The 19,665-nt window shown below is 38.8% G+C and overlaps 3 protein-coding genes and 1 long non-coding RNA gene across 5 annotated transcripts in view; 2 read left to right on the forward strand and 2 right to left on the reverse strand.

Moving 5' to 3' along the window:
- heatr5a (HEAT repeat containing 5a) overlaps nucleotides 1-1,141 on the reverse strand; it is a 33,786-nt gene extending 32,645 nt beyond the window's left edge. For both annotated transcript variants that reach the window (XM_049595826.1, XM_049595825.1), the window contains exon 1: nucleotides 984-1,141. The gene's annotated coding sequence lies outside the window, so the exon portion shown is untranslated. The remainder of the gene's footprint in view (nucleotides 1-983) is intronic.
- Nucleotides 1,142-4,252: 3,111 nt separating this feature from the next.
- hikeshi (heat shock protein nuclear import factor hikeshi) lies at nucleotides 4,253-5,205 on the forward strand. The gene has a single exon (XM_049595772.1). The coding sequence runs from the start codon at nucleotides 4,524-4,526 to the stop codon at nucleotides 5,124-5,126; it is 603 nt and encodes a 200-aa protein (XP_049451729.1). The 5' UTR covers nucleotides 4,253-4,523; the 3' UTR covers nucleotides 5,127-5,205.
- Nucleotides 5,206-8,788: 3,583 nt separating this feature from the next.
- On the forward strand, nucleotides 8,789-18,962 carry LOC125900640 (dehydrogenase/reductase SDR family member 13-like). The gene is made up of 5 exons (XM_049595768.1): nucleotides 8,789-9,957; nucleotides 12,846-12,964; nucleotides 14,604-14,727; nucleotides 15,189-15,515; nucleotides 18,224-18,962. Exons 1-5 carry the CDS (start codon nucleotides 9,828-9,830, stop codon nucleotides 18,484-18,486), a joined length of 963 nt encoding a protein of 320 aa, XP_049451725.1. The 5' UTR covers nucleotides 8,789-9,827; the 3' UTR covers nucleotides 18,487-18,962.
- Nucleotides 10,991-14,695, reverse strand: LOC125900644 (uncharacterized). Its single transcript, XR_007450868.1, has 3 exons — nucleotides 14,579-14,695; nucleotides 12,822-12,935; nucleotides 10,991-11,483 (listed from the first exon to the last, which is right to left on the reverse strand). It is a non-coding gene; the product is annotated as an uncharacterized LOC125900644 (long non-coding RNA).
- Nucleotides 18,963-19,665: the final 703 nt, after the last annotated feature.

The following is a 19,665-nucleotide window of genomic DNA, read 5'->3' on the forward strand; positions in this document are numbered from 1 at the left end:
GCGATGTGTTTACTGACATCGTTTTCCAAAGTGTTCCTGAGCTCATGACGTAATATCCTTTATACAGTTGTGTCGGTTTTTAATGCAGAGCAGCCTGAGGGGTCAAAGGTCACGGTCACTCAATATTGATTTCAGCATCGCCCTCTGAGTGCAGAGACTTCTCCAGACTCTCTGAATCTTTCGATGGCATCATGAATTGCAGATGGTGAAATCTCTAAATTATTTGCAATCATACACTGATAAACATTTTTTCACTGTTTCTATTTGCTGACACAGTTTTTCACAGTTTGCTTGTGAACGACTGAGCCTTTTGAAGATGCTTCTTTGAACCTATCAGTGAAACATCCGTTACCACTTATAACCTGTTCACCTGTGGAACGATCCAAACAGGTGTTTCTTCAGATTTCCACAAATCTCCCTGTCTTTAGTTGCCCGTCTCAACTTTTTTGGGACGTGTCGCAGACATGAAATTCAAAATGAGTGTATATTTCACATAAAACAATGAAGTCCATCAGTTAGAACATTTTATTTCTTGTCTCTGTGCTGTATTCAATTAAATATAGATTAAAAATAATTTACAAATCGTTGCATTCTGTTTTTATTTACATGTTACACAACATCAGGGTTGTAATTATAAACCCAGAGCTGGTTTATCAGCTTGACTGTGAAGCTTCACACACTCAACACATCATGTTCACTTCTAACATGTCAACAGTCTCCTGTTTAACTGACACATAAAGAGACCTATAAACGCACCAGTCACCGGTACAACATGTACTAAAGTGTGTCCGCGGCTGAACTTAAAACACAAACTGTCTCTGTCGTCACACAAACACACAACAAAGTGTAAAACAGCTTCTTCATCAATGTTTAAAAACCGGGCTGCAGGCTAACAGGCTCCGCGGCTAGCATCGGGTGGCTAACCGGGTTAGCTAACGGGCAAAAGTTTGGAGACACACCGAGATAAAAACGGGACCGTTTACCTGCTGGTGTCCGGTAAAGTCCTTGATCCCGAGAGAACAGTGTCCGGTAACACACAGGTGAGAAGAAAGTTTATTTCCTTTTATTTTGATGCTCTAAATGTCACCGTACAGACAGCTGAACCGACCCGCTGATGGAGCACCGCCGTTAAGTCAGCGGATATTAGAACAGACTACATCCGGTTACTGTTTTTCAAAATAAAGCAGTTTATTTGTGAAATCTAGACTGAAAAAAAAGAAAACAAATTTTAAAGTTAACAGCTGTGGCAATATTTTACCATTATTTTAATTAGTTACAAATCCATGTAAAAATTACAAATTTAGTAAATTGTCTGCAATCGAATGGTTTATTTCTGTATTGTAAACATTTTTTGCAGTTTAAGTAAATATCTAGAAATAATTGATTATTATTATTATCGCTACTACTACAGCCACTACTGTGAATGAATCCCATTAATCCTACACATGCGTGTGTTCTTTTATATTTAAATTCTGTGAGAAAACATATGCACTAAATAAAAAAATAAATGCTTAAATTTTAACAACTAAATCATGTATGTATGCAAAATTTGGAAGACAAACTACTGACATCTGAGTGATAAAATGAGACAATGTGGAGAATACAGACAAAACTCAGGCTGGGTGGCAGATACAATGTTTGTCAAACAAACATTTTGCATATTTGCAGTAAAAGTGTTTCAAGTATAAAGTTATTTATTGTAATATATTTACAACAATAACAGAAAAACTGGCGATCAGAATCTAAGCTCTCAGGCTCCTCCAACAATTCTCATGAAATAGCATGTGTACAAAGTCAAAAGAGAAAATCTAAGACCTTAAATAGTGCAGAGGTTCAAATATAGGCTGACATATCATAAAATGATATGTATTTGTGGGAGTGATGTGCACATTAATTGTAAAAACTGAAATGTAAACAGGAATGTAGTTAAGATGCATATTTGAGGGACTTAATTTACTTCACACCTTAATTTTTCATCAACTCATCATCATTCCTTCAGACAGCTAGGCTATATTTAAATATCACCTCTTTGTAGTTATTAACCTGCAACTACAGTTTTATTTTTATTTTACTGACATGTACCAACAAACATAGAATTAAGCAGCTCAATAAATGTACATTATTGTGTGTACAAATTTCAAATTACATGAAACCAACATTTGATAATGACGTTAAAAACTGAACACCAATATGAAAACAAATCACCAAACAACTCCTCATGATTCAGATATTATTTATTATTGTTTTATGTTAGGCTAAATGAAGATTACACTTTTGTCACAATAAAGCACAGAGTTACTTTATTGTTATAGTCACATCACTCAATGTCTTAACTTCCAGTGCCCAGTTTATTGGAAATAAACTCCTGTAAATCTGTTCAACACTTAATTGAAGGGTTTAAAGTAAATAAACATGTGTATATTTTAAATTTGAAACCTTCTGTTAACATGTTTATATTTCTGGCATTGTTGGTTTTTACACCTTCGTCCGTCTCTTGTTTATTTGCGCCCTTTGTCACTTTCCCTGCAGCTGCTGCACAACAGTAAAGTTTATCTTATCTTAAAGGGCCAGTTTGGATTTTCTGAAGTGGGGTTATATGAGGTTCTTATCTATAGTCAGTGTGTTACGTACAGTAGATGTCAGTCAGCACGTCCCCAGTTTGGAGAAGCAGACTCAAGTCCAACATGTAAGCTAAGCAATGTACTACTGTGACGAAGTCAGCAATACAATGTATTTTAGCCACCTGAAACAGTCATTATCAGTTTAAGTGTACACTGTATTGGGAGTATTTTCACTGACTTACCTTTTCATCAGACAGCGATTTCCAACAGGGAATTGAAGCTGTTACATCGCCCTCTTCAAAGCCAGACTCCACTGAGAAAAACAGCCATTTAACATCACTGAACACAGGAGCTGCTGGTCTGCTGCTGCCTCTGTCAGTTATTCTGTCTGTTATTGTGAGACTTTAGTTTGGCCTCACCAAAGTCACACAATAACACTAACTAACTCAATGATTGAAGCAGTGGTAGCCCAGCAGCTCCTGTTCTTGTCAGTGGAGTCTGGTGACTTTGACGAGAGCATTGGTGGGGAATTGAAGCTGTTAATGGGCTGTCTGACAGAAAGGTAAAGCAGTGAAAATATTCTCAGTATAGCAAACACTTAAACTGATAGTGATTTTTTTTTAAGTGGGACTTGGTGAATGAAATATGTTGTATTGCTGCCCCGTCCACAGCAGTACATTGCTTAGCTTCTGTGTCGGACTCCAGCCTGCTTCTCCAAACTGGGGGCGTGCTGACTGACATCCACTGTAGGTGATACACTGACTGTGGATAAATACGTCATACAGAGGTAGTTTCAATTTTGTTTTTCTGTTTAAGGTGATTTTTTTTTTTTTTTTTTTTTTGCGACTTTGAAGATGTTTTACAACACCTTTTAAATTAAACTAATTAATTCTTATTTTTATTTAACTTTTTATTCAATTTGATTATTTTCTTATTTTATTTTCATTCAACTTTTATTTTATTTTATTCTATTCATTTATTTATTTGTGGTTGTGTTTTTTTATTTTAATTTGTTTTATTCTATTCTATATATTTATTTATTGTTGTGTTCTTTTATTTCATTTTATTTTATTCTATTAATTCATTTATTTATTTACGGTTGTGTTCTTTTATTTTATTCTATTCATTTATTTATTCTTTTATGGTTGTGTTCTTTTATTTTATTTTGTTATATTTAGCATTAATTGTTAAGGATTTTCATTTCCGGTCGTGCTTACTGCCGCTAACCTATCTGCTGCGCTGGTGCCACCAAGTCGATTAACGAATCATCGAACATCCACCACTGTTAAGGGATATTTTGCCCTGTACTTAGTCTCCCAGGCAGAACTCCTTAACCATGCATCACCACCGTTTAACCCATAGACATATATACGTCTATGTGTGTCTATGGGTTAACCAACAGAACACCGAAAGTTAAACATGAGCCCTTTTACAATATCGTTTAAGTGACATTGGCAGTCACGACATTTGATAGTTGCAGGTGTGAACGGCGAAGTGTCTCCGCTGTCCGCTTGTGTTCAGATCAGACTTAAAAACAGGTCTAAACAGGGTTAGCAGGTGATGTTAGGGTTCGACTCTGAAATTACTGGCGACAAAAAACGAAAACGTCCACAGCTGAGAGATGTTTGTGCCTGTCAGTCTAAATAAAGGGCTAAACAACCCACGTAGTTAAGTGACTCCCATCCAGGACGAAGAGTCGATGGTCGAGCGGTAGATCCACAGTCCGCACCATAACGGACTGTACTGGAAATTTCTAGTGATCCCTTAGCGCTGCCTCCAGAGACAGAGGGGCAGCGGGGTTCATTCCTCCGCCTTTTACTGGTTAAACAAGTTCCGTTAATCGGGGTCCATCACTCGGAGGCTGCTAAACTGAAGCTAGCTAGCAGGCAACGCTAAAGCTAACCACTGTTTACAGTTTAGCAACTGGCTAACATCGAAGCTAACGGCTAGCTGTCAGCGGGGATGTTCGGCTGTCTGGTCGCGGGCAGGTTGGTGCAGACAGACGCGGTGCAGGTCGCCTCGGACAAGTTCGTGTTCAACCTGCCGGACTACGAGAACGTGAACCATGTGGTGGTGTTCATGCTAGGCACGGTGCCGTTCCCCGCCGGCATGGGGGGCGCAGTCTACTTCTCCTTCCCGGACCCGGCGAGCGGCGGCAGCCCGGTGTGGCAGCTGCTCGGCTTCATCACCAACGACAAGCCCAGTGCCATCTTCAAGATCTCCGGGTTGAAGGCCGGGGAGGGCGGGGCGCACCCCTTCGGCATGATGGCCTCCTCGTCGTCGTCGCCCTCCGTGGCCCAGGTCGGTGTGTCGGTGGAGGCTCTGGATCAGCTGGCCCAGCAGATCCCGGTGTCCAGCGCCGCCGTGTCCACCGTGGACTCCTTCCTGCAGTTCACCCAGAAGATGCTGGACAGTCTTTACAACTTCGCCTCGTCCTTCGCCGTGTCGCAGGCGCAGATGACGCCGAACCCCTCGGAGACCTTCATCCCATCCAGCTGCGTCCTCAAGTGGTATGAAAACTTCCAGAGGAGGTTGAGCCAGAACCCGAACTTCTGGAAGAACTGATGGAGGTGGAGAGATGAGAGACTAAAGACAAACCCACAGTGCCTACAGGTTCTGAGAATAAAAGGTTTCATCCAGCTCAGTCAGTGTCTCATCTCTGATACTTGACTTTATACCAGCCTGATATCGTTTCTCTTAACTTAGGGACTGTTCGTTATTTATGAGGGGGAGAGGGTGGTCCAAAAAGAGGGAGGCTGTTGGGGAGAGACTTTTGTTATGGCTTAAGGGAGGGGTGTTCAAATTTAAATGGCTGTATTTTGTTTTTATTTTACCACTGATTTTTTTTTAAAAAAAACATCATCTCGAAGGCATGTTTTCTGTAATAATTGCCAAAGTTGCACTATTTATCATAGAAATTGTAAAAACAGAAGTTATTGCTGGATTTTCTCAACATTCTCACTGCGACCTCGTCACATAGACATTTGCTCATGGACTTTCCACGTCCAGATACGACGTGCAAGGTACCCTGGGTGTGTTGGTTGTTGACGCCGCCTGTTACATGCATTGTCTTCTTTCAAAATACACTTCTGTTTTCACAGGAAATTTAACATTTACATACAGTCTCTTTCAAAATAAAAGCCCTGTGTCAGTACAACAAAGCAAATTTACTTTTTTTTTCTCCTTCAACAACTCGTGGTTGGGTTTAGACAAAAAGAACAGGGTTTGGCTTTCTAATCTTACGACATGCTAACGCTGCTCTCTCAGGTGAAACCCATCCTCCACTCCCGCCCGCCCTACTTGGACTGTCGCCGCCTTAACTTTCGTTTTTGTTCCACCATGTTTCCCCCGTGACGCCGCCGAGCATCGTTCAACTATAACAGCGACTGGCCACGTATCTGACACCACAAGTCACTGCCCAAGTGCCGGATTTTGACGACTTGGGAGTGAGACCAGGTTGGACAAAAGCAATTGACAAAAAAAAAAAAAAAAAAAAAAGATAGTGATATTTCAACAACAAAAAAAGAATACATAAATAAATTATTTGCACGACAAGAGTGAAAACTGAGGCTATTTCAACTCCAGGATTTCGTCGGATTTCTTCAACTTTCAAAATAAAACATAAAAGGGTAACTTTTAAAAATCTAATAACTATTTATGGTGGAGGGAGGGTCATGCATTTTCCATAAGTCACTCAGAGAGGCTTAAGAAAAAATATTTATAACTTTGGGGAGGGTAAAAAAAAAAAAAAAAAAACAGTCACACCCCAGCCACCCCCTCCTCTGATAAATAAAGAACAGTCCCTTATATTTATTAAGACGAGTACAAGTTGATAAAATAAGTTTACAGCAGCTCCACACAAATCTCAACATACTTGCTGTTACTTTGAAATAAGAGTCAAGATTTGCGGCACAACGTCACCTTCCAGCAGCATGGAGAAAATAAAACGTCTGAAGAGGTCAAAGTATAGTATGAGTATAAATAAAGTAGTATTTACAAATAATGAAAAGTATAACGAAGAGCAGTTGTCAGTGTGTAGTTACTTTGATGTACACATTCAAAATGGAGTTTGGGGAAGTATAAACTTATTAAATCCCACCAGCATCAGTGTCAAAGTAGAGATCAGTGCAGAATTTCATGGGTTCAACTGCAGGTCTATTTTATTTTATTTAACCAGGAGTAAAAGACTCATTGAGATTAAAATCTCATTTACAAGCGTGTCCTGGCCGAGACAGGCAGCAGCACATAGCTCACAGCTCATAGCTGCAGACAATTGAATAAAGAACAACTTGCAGAAATTATAACTTGTCACAAACCAAACTAAAACTTCTGTGAAAAGCCCAGTCTCTTTTACTAGCCCAGTGTGACTACATATTTTGACAAATGGAGGCCTGGTCTGGTTGCTGAGCAGTTTGTTTTTTATCAATGTTCGTCAGATGTGCAAATCCAGGTTGTTGGTTACCTCAAATTATGTGTCCATTCTTGGATTACCCTGTAAATTATTCATATTCCTTTAGTCTGTAAGGGTCCTCAGATCAAAGAGGACCTAGTGTAGTGGTTAGAGAAGGTCGTGCAGAAGGTCAGGGGTTCGAATCCTGCTGGGGTCGTCGTCAACAAACGCATGTGGTCGCGAGAGGTTCCCACCGCTGAATCAAACGGGATCAGATTCCTTAAGGAGGCTTCAGGATGAGAGAGTAACTCCAGAATCTGAGCCAAGTCCTCAACGAGGGCGCGTCTCAAGCCCGCTGTAGAAGTATTACAGTATTTATTCAGCCTCTGTTTATAAGGGCTGGTCCAATGAGAGAGAAACTGTAAATGAGAGATAAAGATGAGGCGTGAAAGAAAATCTAAACACAACATGTCATGTAAAATCCTAGTTAACGTTAAAAGCACTTCACTCAGCTCTAATGAGAACATGTACTGTGACACTGCTGTGATACTGAAAACACAATGGGAACAATCAGCCACCAGGTGGGGCTGCAGTTCTCCTTCGTGCATTCAACCTTTGAACTTAAGTTGCTGAATATGTGATGCAATTGATCATGAAGCAGCTGCCAGAAATCGCATTTCATAAGTGTGTTTTTTATTCTAGTTTTCTTCCTCCTGCTTTTTTTTTTTTATTAACCTTTAAACTGCTTTCAGATCAGATCCGTCAGAGGCTGAGGCAGTCTGGGGTTAGTGGATAATTCATAAAATAAAGAAACTTTTCAGCATTGAAAAATAAGTGTGTTACATCAAAGCGTTTTAGTCAGTTGACAACTTATTTCAAAAAGCTGGTCATAATTCCAAACTTTTTTTTTGATTAGGATGGAATTAAAATAGATAAGTTAAAATATCTTACTTAAAATAATTTGACCACTAAATATCACCACAACTTTTGGATAAATATTAAGTTGGTTTAACTTAATTAAGCTTTTCAAGGTCGAAGCAAATAATGTTGGTTGTACTAAACTAATTGAGTTTATCAGATTATAATAAAAGACTTGTGACTGACTCAGTAACGCCAAAGTTGGAACTACTTAAAAAAGATGCATGCAAAGCGTTACCTTCATTTTTTAAAAAGTTGAACCTTTCTCCTTTTTTTCACTCTAAAAAATCATTCACTGTCTCAACTTTGACATTAATAAGTCAGTCCTTTGAGTCTTTTATTATAATCTGACAAACTCAATTAGTTTAGTACAACTAACATGATTTGACCTTGAAAAACAACTTAATATTTATCAAAAAGTTGTGGTGATATTTAGTAGTCAAACTATTTTATGATAGATATTCTAACTTATTTATTTCAATTCCATCCAATTAAAAATTATTTTGATTTTGAACAGCTTCTTAAAATAAGTTATCAACTGACTAAAACAGCGTAATGTAGCAAACTTATTTTTTTTATGCTGAAAAAGCTTCTTTATTGTATGTGTTATAGACTCGCTCCATTTTTAGAGTGCTCTCTAAAAATCATTCACTGTCTCAACTTTTAAGGTAACAAGTTGCATGCATCTTTTTCAGTGGTTCCAGTTCTGGCATTATTGACTTAATCCTTTGAGTCTTTTATAATCTGACAAACTCAATTAGTTTAGTACAACTGACATGATTTGCTTTGACGTTGAAAAGCTTAAATAAGTTGAACCAACTTAATTTTTAATGCAAAAGTTGTGGTGATATTTAGTGGTAATTATTTAAATTCCATCCTACTCAAAAATTGTTTTGATTTTGACCAACTGACTTAAATACTTTACCATAACACACAGATTATTTTTTTTAATTCTGAAAAACTTATTATACTTATTAAACTTATTAATAAAAAAAAATCACTGTCTCAACTTTGGCATTAATGAGTCAGTCCTACGAGTCTTTAATAATCTGACAGACTCAATTAATTTAGTATAACCAACATGATTTGCTTTGACCTTGAAAAGCTTTATTAGGTTAAACCAACTTAATATTTATCCAAAAGTTGTGGTGACATTTAGTGGTCAAATTATTTCATGGAAGATGTTGTGACGTATTTATTTTAATTCCATTCCAATTAAAAAAATGTTTTAATTTTGACCAATTTTTTGGAAGTTGTCAACTGACTAAAACACTGTTATGTAACACACGTAATTTTTTTTATGCTGAAAGGCTTCATTATTTTATGCGTTATCCACTAACCCCATGAATCACTTTTTAGAGTGCACTCTAAAAAGTGATTCATTGTCTCAACTTAAAGAAATTATGGTAATAGTTTGCATGCTTCTTTTTTAGTAATTCCAACTTTGGCATTATTGAGTCAGTCCTATGAGTCTTTTATTATAATCTGACAAACTCACTTAATTTAGTACAACCAACATGATTTGCTGTGACCTCAAAAAGCTTAAATAAGTTAAACCAACTTAATATTTATCCAAAAGTTGTGGTGATATTTAGTGGTCAAATTATTTTATGTAAACTATTCTAACTTATTTATTTTAATTCCATCCAACTCAAAATAGTTTTTGACCAGCTTCTTAAAATAAGTTGTTAACTGGCTAAAACAGTGTAATGCAGCAAACATTTTTTATTCTGAAAAACTTCTTAATTGTATTCTTTATAGACTAGCTCCATGAGCCATTTTTTAGAGTGTAACAGTCAGAGGAAATACAGAGTGGATGAGGGGGCAGAGTTAAGAAACTGTTACACAGATCAGAGTCCACACACAAACAAACACACACTCGGAGGCAGCTGCTCTCGAGTGAAAAGCTGCATGTTTTCTTCATTACGTGTCTGAACTTCAGTGACTCTGCAGCCAGGATGACTCTGGAGCTGCTGTTTGCTGCTGCTCTGTTAGTCGGCGTTTATTTCCTTCTCCATGCAACTGTTCTCAAGCTGCCCAGATGTAAAAGTGCTGCAAAGCTCCATGGGAAAACCGCCATCGTCACTGGTGAGTTGACAGCCTGCAGGCAGAGCTGCCTCCACCTGATGATCTCACTCTTAAATGGTCTGTTCGCACAAAGGAGCTGTTGCAAATGTGCACAAAACAGCTGCTGAAACCTGCTGCTCAGTCTGACACAGAAAACATGTTTCATGTGGAGTCAAGAGACATTTAATCACTTATTCTGAGAGGCCTGATACTTCTGGCAAACTTTTTAAAACCGTTTCAAAATGAAAAATCAAGTTCCTCACTGAATAAACAAAACTTTCCCCTCTGCCTAAAAAGTCTCAGTATCACTGTGTACTTTTGTTTTTTGGAAAGTTGCTTCACTGCAAAGTTGTAAAGACATTTCAACCACTAAAGCACAACATCAACTGAGGCAGATCTCACATAATCTGCTCATTCTGTGGCCCGAGCCCTGAGCCAACATCTGGGATTTACTGTTCTATTTGGGGTCAAAAATTCATTCTTAAAGGGACAGTGTGGATTTTTGAATTGGGGTTGCTTGGGGTATTTATCCATAGTCACTAAATTGCATTGAATTGACACAGACTGGCCAATAATAACGTAGCATCTGTCCGGCTCAGACCAGGGTCTGACAACAACACAGCTGTGCTCCACTGACTCTAATGCAGTTGTTTCACATTTCCTTCATTTTCAGGCTGGTTTTGTGGATTTGGAGCTAAATGTTGTGCCTGGAGCACGTCGTGTATTAATGATACTCGTTACCTGGAGAGGTTGGAAACAGATATACGTTTCTTCCCTGTTCCAAAACCAAAATCAAACCCTGAAAAGTGTAGGGTTAGCTAGCTAGCTACTGAAGATATAGCCTACTGAATGTATGCACATGCTGCTTTTGCTTTGTAATGATTATAACAGTGAAACAAAGACTGAGCCTGCTGTACAGGAACCAGTGAAGGGAAGCAGGGAAACTTTGCTGATATTGAACCAGCTGTGTGTCATCACATTGTGTGCAGATGAACGTTGTTTGTCTTCCCCAGAGATCCCTGCCTGTCCGGCGGGGGAGGTCTGGGTGCTGGCAGCAGCAAACACTGTTCATCTGCACACACTGCGATGCCACACAGCTGGTTCAATATCAGCAGTTTCCCTTTATATTCATTGTCTTGTGTGGCGATCAGCAGTGATGTGGTTGTTCACTTTTACACTGTGATCTGTAGCCTATAGTTCGGCTTCAGCTTCTAACTATCTTTGTCTTTTTAACCTGTTGTTGCTGCTGAGTCAGTTTGACATCCTGGATATATCCTTCAAGCACAGACTGTAGACCCCTCTGTCTGCTTCTCTCTGGAATCACTCTTTCATTTTTACAAAAATATGATCATATTTCTTCAGGGAGTGCAGTTAGCGTCAGTGAGGGCTCCATGCTTACTCTGACAGACCATCACAAGGGGGCGGGGCTTCGCAAAAGGTCAATGACATACAGTAGATGTCAGTTGGCACCCCCCCAGTTTGGAGAAGCAGGAGCTGAGAAATGTACTGCTGTGGATGGGAGCAGCAGGAAAATGTAGTTTAGCCACCTAAAAAGAAGAAGAAGAAGGGAAAGAATAGGATATATTTTATTAATCCCTGATGGGAAATTCAATTATTTCACTCTGAAATACACACATACACAAACAGGACCTATACATGCATTACATAGAGAGAAGGGGCTTCCTTGCAGTTGGGGTTTCAGTTCCCAGTTTCCAACCTAAATATATACTAAGCTACTGCTGCTATAAAAAAAGTCCAATCTAAAAAAATTAAGCTGATGCACTCACTGACCCCCGACACTCTGCTTAGTAACCGGGAAACAAAACAGTAAACTTCTGCTGGTCTTGAGGAACTGCAGCTTTTATTAGCGCACAAACTGCAAAGTCCACTGTACATTCACTGATATCTAAACTTAAACACTCAGATCACTTCTCCAAGTTATGCTACTCTGACAACACTACACAGTTACACTGCAGCACGGTAACATACATCAATGTGTGTTTTCTCACGCTGGTCCTTATTTGCATTCAGTCCATTTGAGAGGATTCAGTGTGACCTGTAAAGTCCACTGCAAGTGGGGCACTAGCAAAAAGAGCAGTTGCCTGTGCCAATGTAAACATATCCATTTTTGTTTGGTGTGTATTAACAGCAGAGCATAACAAAAACCCTGAAAAGGCATTAATAACCCCATTATACAGGCTATGACTTAATCTGAGCTCTAAATGAAAATTTAAGGTATATTAAACCAAACTGTATTTACTCAAAGTATTCCCTTTAACGGAAAAGTATAACACATGTTAGTAAATTTATGAGTAGATTTGATTAAGTCAATAAGTCAGTTGTAAATTGACAGCGTGCTCTGCTAGTCAGCAGCTAGCATACATCCCCCTCTATGAATAGCCTGTGACCACCATATATAGAGGTGATAATTATTATGGATAAGTGCATCCTGTTGAACTGTGAATGTGGATCAAACAAAGAAAGGGGGGAAAACTTGTCTGACACTGAAACTGAAGTTATTTTTGGTGAAGTGGTGTTATGAAAAACATTTTATGTACTTAACAGAATAGAAACAAAAAACAAATACATAAAAGAAAACATACAGTTTGTCCAAACTTAGATTTCTGTGAAACATTTACCAAACATTTAGTTTGTGTACAAAAGTTTGTACAATGTTGAGATATTTGAGAGGAAAGTGTGAACTTGGACCTGCTGGGGGCGCTAGAGGAAAAGCCGACATCATGGGGATTCATCATCAGGGCAACGTCCATCCAAAAATGTCAAAACCATCCAATAGTTGTTTAGATATTCCAGTCTGGAGCAAACTGGTAAAACAGCATTTCCATAAATGGTGTTGTTAGCATGGCAGATAGAAATGTACTTACTGTTATTCTGCACTTCCTCTCAAGGAGCAAACACCGGCATCGGTAAGACCACCGCAATGGACCTGGCCAAGAGGGGGGCGAGGGTGATTCTGGCCTGCAGGGACAGACAGCGAGCTGAGGCCGCCGTCCAGGAAATCATCCAGGTAAAGACAAAAAAACAGTAGAAGTGAGAAGTTAATCTGGATTAAATCCTGTTTATTTAGACTTAGGTTAAATCAATTGAATTCAGATCCTTTACTGCAGTAAAAGAACCAAAAAAGTATCAAAATGCCCCCTGTGTCTGTCATACTATGATCTTATTAGATGATTCTGGCTCATGTATTAATGTAAACGTAGGATTTTACTGTTGTAGTTGGTTGAGGTGGAGCTAATTTTGAAACAATAATTTTTATTTTCATTGGATTAATCTGCCAGTTATTTTTCCAACTGATTGACTGATTGTTTGGTTTGTAAAAACAGTGAAAATAGTTAGAAATGTCCGTCACAGTGACCCAGAGCCCAAAGTGACACCTTCATAATGTTAATTGTATAACCTCAACATTATTATTAGCACATTAAAATTATTAACATTTAAGTGAAATATTTGTGAAGCTGGAACCATTAAATGTTTACATGAAAAACGACTTGCAACATCCAAATAGTTTCACAATCATTTTCTGTTGGTCGACTTATTGATTAATGAACTAATGGTTTTAGCTGGACCTTTATACATCGAGGAGTTTAATTTATAACTTATAGTTGAACGGCACCCGGCAGTGTCAGGGGGAAACGTGGCAGGGCAAGGACAAAAGTTAAGGCGGCGAAGTTCGCATGGATTGGGTGGGAGCAGTGGTGAATGGGTCCAACAAACACCAACTTTCACCTAAGAGAGCGGTGTTCACGTCCCGAAAGATTCTAAAGCCAAATCCTGTTCTTTTTATCATAACCACTTCCTTTTGTTGCCTAAACCTAAACATGTGTTTTTGTTGCCTAAACCCAACCATGTGTGTTTGTTGTTGAAGAGAAAAAAAAGTCAATTTGTGGTTTTGTACCGACGTAGCGCATTTATTTTGAAAGAGACTGTATGTAAATGTTAAATTTCCTGTGAAAACAGAAGTGTATCTTAAAAGAAGAGAACTTGACATGGTGTCCCAGAACGCCAACAACCAACACACCCAGGGTACCTTGCATGTCGTATGTGGATGTGGAAAGTCCATGACCAAATCGTCAATATGTGACGAGGTCGGAGTGACAATGTGTTGTATTTTATAAACTCGTCATATATTTTAAGTGTTAAAATGTTAATTTGGAAAGTAACTAAAGCTGTCAAATAAATGCCGCGAACAAAAGAAAAAATTAGAACAGTATTTTCCTCTAAGATGCAATAGAGTATAAAGTAGCATAAAAAAGAAAGTAAAGTGCAAGTACCTCAGATTTAAGTACAGCGAGGTAAAACTCTTACTGGTAGTTACAGTCCATTGTTTTACATCTGGTGTACCTCAGGGCTACATTCTAGCTCCTCTTACAGTTAGTTCCAAGCAAGCAATTTGATTGGACGGGAGGCATTCAATGAGTACTGATATATAGTATAACAACACTGGGATTTTAACTATGCATATATTACTCTGCTTTACTGGTGTTCTGAACCATTAATTATGTTAACCATTAATTACCCTACATTAATGGTCATCATAACAAACTTTGCACATTAGGAACATATTTCCACAAATGACATTTGAATGATTGTCAGAAGAGTAGATAACTTTATGTTTTCTGACCTCTCCTTGTTGTCCTTGTTATCAGGAGACAGGAAACAGCGAGGTGATCTTCATGCAGCTCGACCTGGCCAGTCTGAAGTCTGTTCGCTCATTCGCTGACAACTTCCTCCGGTCTGAGTCCAGGCTGGATCTGCTCATCAACAACGCTGGTCAGCCCTCTGTCCTCACAAGTTCATGTTCAGAAGATCAGTAGGTCACAACAAACCAAATTAAAATCAGACAACAGATTAGAAAATAGCCTACTAAAACACATGTGGTAAGACAGGTTTGAATTATGTAATTTGGTCTGTTTAGTTCTTCGGATATCAATGTCACTGTCGTCTTTATGCTAAGCTAGGCTAAACACGCCCCTTAAGTTATGAAAATGTTTAAGTGCTGGCCTTTGAGATTCCAACTATTATTAAAGAAAGGTCTTTATTTCTAATTTCCACTTTTTAGTTCCCCTGATGTCAACATTCTTTAGTCTTCGTCCTAAGCTAGGCTAAACATATTCTCAACCTATGTGGAGATAAAACTCATCATCTGACTTTGCAGCTAAGAAAATGATGGGGGTTTTTTATACATACCTGCTTGTTGTATTCAAGTGTAGGTTTAATGTTTCTGTCCTCAGGTCTCTTGAATGATGGAAAGACAGAGGAGGGCTTCGGGTTGATCTTTGGCGTCAACCACCTGGGTCACTTCCTGTTGACGGTGTTGCTCCTGGAGCGGCTGAAGGCGAGCGGGCCAAGCCGCGTGGTGACTGTGTCCTCCGTAACCTACAAGATGGGGAAGGTGGATTTCAACTGTCTGACCACTCACAGAGACATAGCTTTGGGCAACACCATGTTTCACCTCAACCTGAAGTACAGCCATAGCAAACTGTGCAACATCCTCTTCACCTACGAGCTCGCCAAGAGGCTGCAGGGCACCAACGTCACCTGCTACAGTGTCCACCCAGGTCAGCACAGAGCAGCCCTGCTGAGTATCATCTACAGTGTCCTTGTTGTGGAAGTACATTTTTGTCAGTAATAAACAAACATATTAAGTTAAAAATGATTCTTAAAAATAAGACAAATTATAAGATCTACATAAAAATCAATACTTAAAAGGTTCTATATTTAACTTTCAAAAAATCTTTGTGGGCGGCACGGTGGTGTGGTGGTTAGCACTCTCGCCTCACAGCAAGAGGGTTGCCGGTTCGATCCCCATGTCAGTGTGGGTTCTCTCTGGGCACTCCGGCTTCCTCCCACAGTCCAAAGACTGTGGGAGGAAGTCTGGCGACCTGTCCAGGGTGTACCCTGCCTCTCGCCCGATGTCAGCTGGGATAGGCTCCAGCCCCCCCGCGACCCTCAAGAGGATGAAGCGGTTAGAAGATGAATGAATGAAAATCTTTGTTATTGACCCCTACTTCTGAGGCCGTTAAGCGAACAGCAGTTGGCACCCTGTTGTCCAAGCTCCAATGCACGCGCTCTGTAGCTGCAAGTGAGCATCTGGGCATCAGCTAAAACTGTGACAAACACAAGACTGACCGTGATTGACTGTCGTGTTGCTAGAATGCTGGAAAATAATTAACAATCATATTTAGAATAACATTACGGTCTGCAATGTTTCTATTTTTCAGTTGGACCGTTGGCTCCATGATACTGACTCGCCTACCATCTGCAAATTACTTAATCAGCTGATGTTACTAAGCAGCAAACTGCAGATCCATGTAGAGTAGCAGTTAGCTGGCTAACCTTAGCTCAGTTTATGGTTAGTGCGTTGGCCGCACCGTCATTGCTCTTGGCTAGTAGAAAGCGCTTTGCACCGTTACATCCTTTGTTGCTGGCTAAAACAATATTTTTTGTCATAATACACGAGTTAGTATCATGGATCACGTTAGCTGGGGAAGTAATTTAGCAAGCTAGCCAACTAACATATTGAGTGTTCCAAAACTGCATACTTCCATCAATGTAGTACACGATGTACACTACGTACTTCTTGTGTGGTGCACTGATTTCAACAGGGTAGTGATATCTCAAATCGCGCACTGCCATTTTGCGCTTACTAGGAGTGACAAAAGCTTTTTTTTAACCTCCTCTTCCTCTTCTTCACCTTTTTTTTAAACACTGAATTGCAAACGGATGGTTGAGCATTATTGCCAACATTTGAACCCTATCTCCACCCAGACATAAACCAAACTTTTGCCCTAACACCAGTGCTTATTTAAATGTGCTGCTGTAGCTAGGGGCAAGTTAGCTAGCTAGTGAATGCTAACGTTAGCACTCGCGTTATTGTCCGTGGTACCAAAACATTACAGACCCAACAAACATTACTGACGGATTTTATTCGACAACACTATTGGTTTAGTGCAAAAAATATAACTGGCTCCTTGTTGTCCTAAGCCGCCATATCAAAAGTTGAGAAGTTTTGACGTAGCTCCTGTCACAAAGATGGCGACCTTTGAGGGTGTCAGTCATTCCACAGGCAACTTTTGGACTGTTTTGAGGGTGGCATTTCCTGTACTATGCAGTGTAAACACACTTAGCACACTTGTGCACTCAAAATATTAAGTGTTCAGAACTGAAATATGCAGTTTGAGACACACTGCTACACTTAGGTAGTATTTTCCTAACGATAAAGTTAGCAAGCAAGCAAGCAAGCTGATTCAGCCAACTAGCTGTAACTAAGCTATGCAATATTGATCTGGCGTCGGTTGCTTAGTAACATTAGTCGATTAATTTGCAAATGACGAGCTAGCTAATTTATCACCCAGCCCTGAAGTCTGGATGGATTAATGACATTAATCACTGAAGACGTTATTTTGCTATGTTAGATAGCTAGCAATTTGTCTGCACTAGCAAGCAAGCTAATATTAGCTAACATTAGTCAGCTAACAGTGCTTCCTGTAACGTTGGGATTTCTTTTCAGTACTGAGTGCGATGAAATTATGAGGGTCACTGAATTTGATGGATTTTCTGTTTATCAGGCAACAAATAGAATAAGAATTAGCTAGCTAGCACAGCCCATCAACGCCCATGAAATCCATTTCTCAGTTAACATTGGCTATTTTCGCACACTGTTAGCACTGTGACAGTGCTCAAGAGCGACAGTTATGAGTTATCATGTATGTAAATCAAATGCATTTCATAAAAATAAATATTAGTTTACCAAAATTTAAACTAATTTAATCATAATTTGTACTTTCCAGCTGTAAAAATTAACTTAGTGTCTCTTGTTATGTCCTAAATTTTATCAATGTAGTTTTTCCTGAATATAATGTGACAAAGAAATACAAATTTCACTTACTAACTATACATTTTTACTTAGTTTCTCTTTCTTTTGACTGACAGTAATAGACCTCCATACATATAAATTAAATGTATTGTGTGTATGTCAAAATTTTCAGTATCTCAGTCATAAGCAAAATAATCAGATACTGAGTAGTATGATTTTAATTTGTATAAAAGCCTATAAATTGACAGGCATTACAAATTAATTTATAGGCTATAAATGCTCTGGTATATAGTATTACCATATACATGTTGTGATGAATAAATAAATAAATAGAAATTAACTCAATATCACTAGTTAAATTCTGTCATTCTTTTTCACAGATATGATGTATAAAATGAATAAATTCAATATCAGTTAAACATTTTTGCTATTTTTTTCTCCTGTATCCAGGAGCTATACGGACGGAGATCGGTCGTTACTGGGCCTTCTGGTGGGGGTTCTTGGTGAAACCCATCATGTTCCTTTTCTTTGTGGATGCTGAGTTGGGAGCTCAGACCACACTGCACTGTGCCCTGGAGCAAGGCATCGAGCACCTCAGCGGCCACTACTTCTCCAAGTGTGCACCGCACATGAACATCGAGTCGAAGGCGAGAGATGACGCCGTGGCCAAGAAGCTGTGGGAGCTCAGTGAGAGTTTCTGCGGCCTGTCCTGAAACCAAGCCTACAATCCCAGCTTTGGGTTTAATCTTGTATTGTGGGCTCTCTTACACCTGTGCTGTGATTTAACCACTCATTGGGAAAAACGCAAGAGTTTGACTGCATCTGAACGCATCAACAGTCTCGACTCAGCTGGGTTAAATATGGCCAGATGAAATCACCGGTTTAAATGTGACCTAATGTTTGTGATAGTTACTTCTCTATCACATACTTCTCTGCTGCAAGTTTTAAGTCTCTGCAAGTTAATTTTAATTAAATCACTACATCCTGCATCTTTCATATACTCTACAAGAATCAAATATATGGCCACGTACACATTTCCATATATTTTGATCCAGCATGTTTTTACATATTAAATGACAGCAGAAATGTGATTTACAGATATAATTTTATATTTTTTTTGTATTTGCAATATGTTTATATTTTGTTTTGGTATATATACTGCTTTGAATAAAGATAGTGAACACAGAAATGTGCATTTGAGATGTGATTTTATCATGTTTTTAAAAATATGGCTATTAATGTTTACAATAAAAGTTTACAATAAAACTTGAATAAATAATGAATGAAACATTATATTACATAAGTTTTGAGTTTATTTTGAAAAATATTTGAAAAGGAATTTTTTATTAATTATGTTTTCTGTTATGCAACTGCAGTATTTAAATAAGAAGTGATTTCATACTTAATGTCTCTAATATGTATATGAATATTTAGAGGGAGACAGAAAGATAAAAAAAAATTTAAAAATTGCTGTCTTGGGAAAAGACATGACAGTGAACGTTTGTGCATCATCAGCGTAATCATTCACTTACTGGGCTTTAGCTGCGTTTAAAGACGAATAGTGCAGGGGTAGACTAAACCATTTTACGCCTTTATGGGTTGAGAGCAGCCTCAGAGATCTTCTACCATTTCTTTAAACAAAGTTCAGTCTTTCAACCCATTTATTCAGCCAATTTTAACTTAATTATGGCACTCGTTACTTATTGGTCGGTTTACAGCCAAGTGTGAAGCAGTCAGGATGAGAGTCGGCACCTCCAAGTCTGAGGCCATGGTTCTCTGCCGGAAACTCTGCAGGAAACTTACTGCCTCAAGTGAAGGAGTTCAAGTATCTCGGGGTCTTGTTCAGGAGTGAGGGTAGAATGGAGCGTGAGATGGATCGTGGTTTGGTGCGG

This window comes from Epinephelus fuscoguttatus, linkage group LG14, assembly GCF_011397635.1.
Source record: "Epinephelus fuscoguttatus linkage group LG14, E.fuscoguttatus.final_Chr_v1".
Classification (NCBI taxonomy): domain Eukaryota; kingdom Metazoa; phylum Chordata; class Actinopteri; order Perciformes; family Serranidae; genus Epinephelus; species Epinephelus fuscoguttatus.

Coding starts and splice junctions, on each gene's coding strand:
- hikeshi (XM_049595772.1), top strand. CDS start 4,524: ATGTTCGGCTGTCTGGTCGCGGGCAGGTTGGTGCAGACAGACGCGGTG.
- LOC125900640 (XM_049595768.1), top strand. CDS start 9,828: ATGACTCTGGAGCTGCTGTTTGCTGCTGCTCTGTTAGTCGGCGTTTAT. Junction 12,965..14,603: donor CCGTCCAGGAAATCATCCAG/GTAAAGACAAAA, acceptor CCTTGTTATCAG/GAGACAGGAAACAGCGAGGT. Junction 14,728..15,188: donor TCTGCTCATCAACAACGCTG/GTCAGCCCTCTG, acceptor TTCTGTCCTCAG/GTCTCTTGAATGATGGAAAG.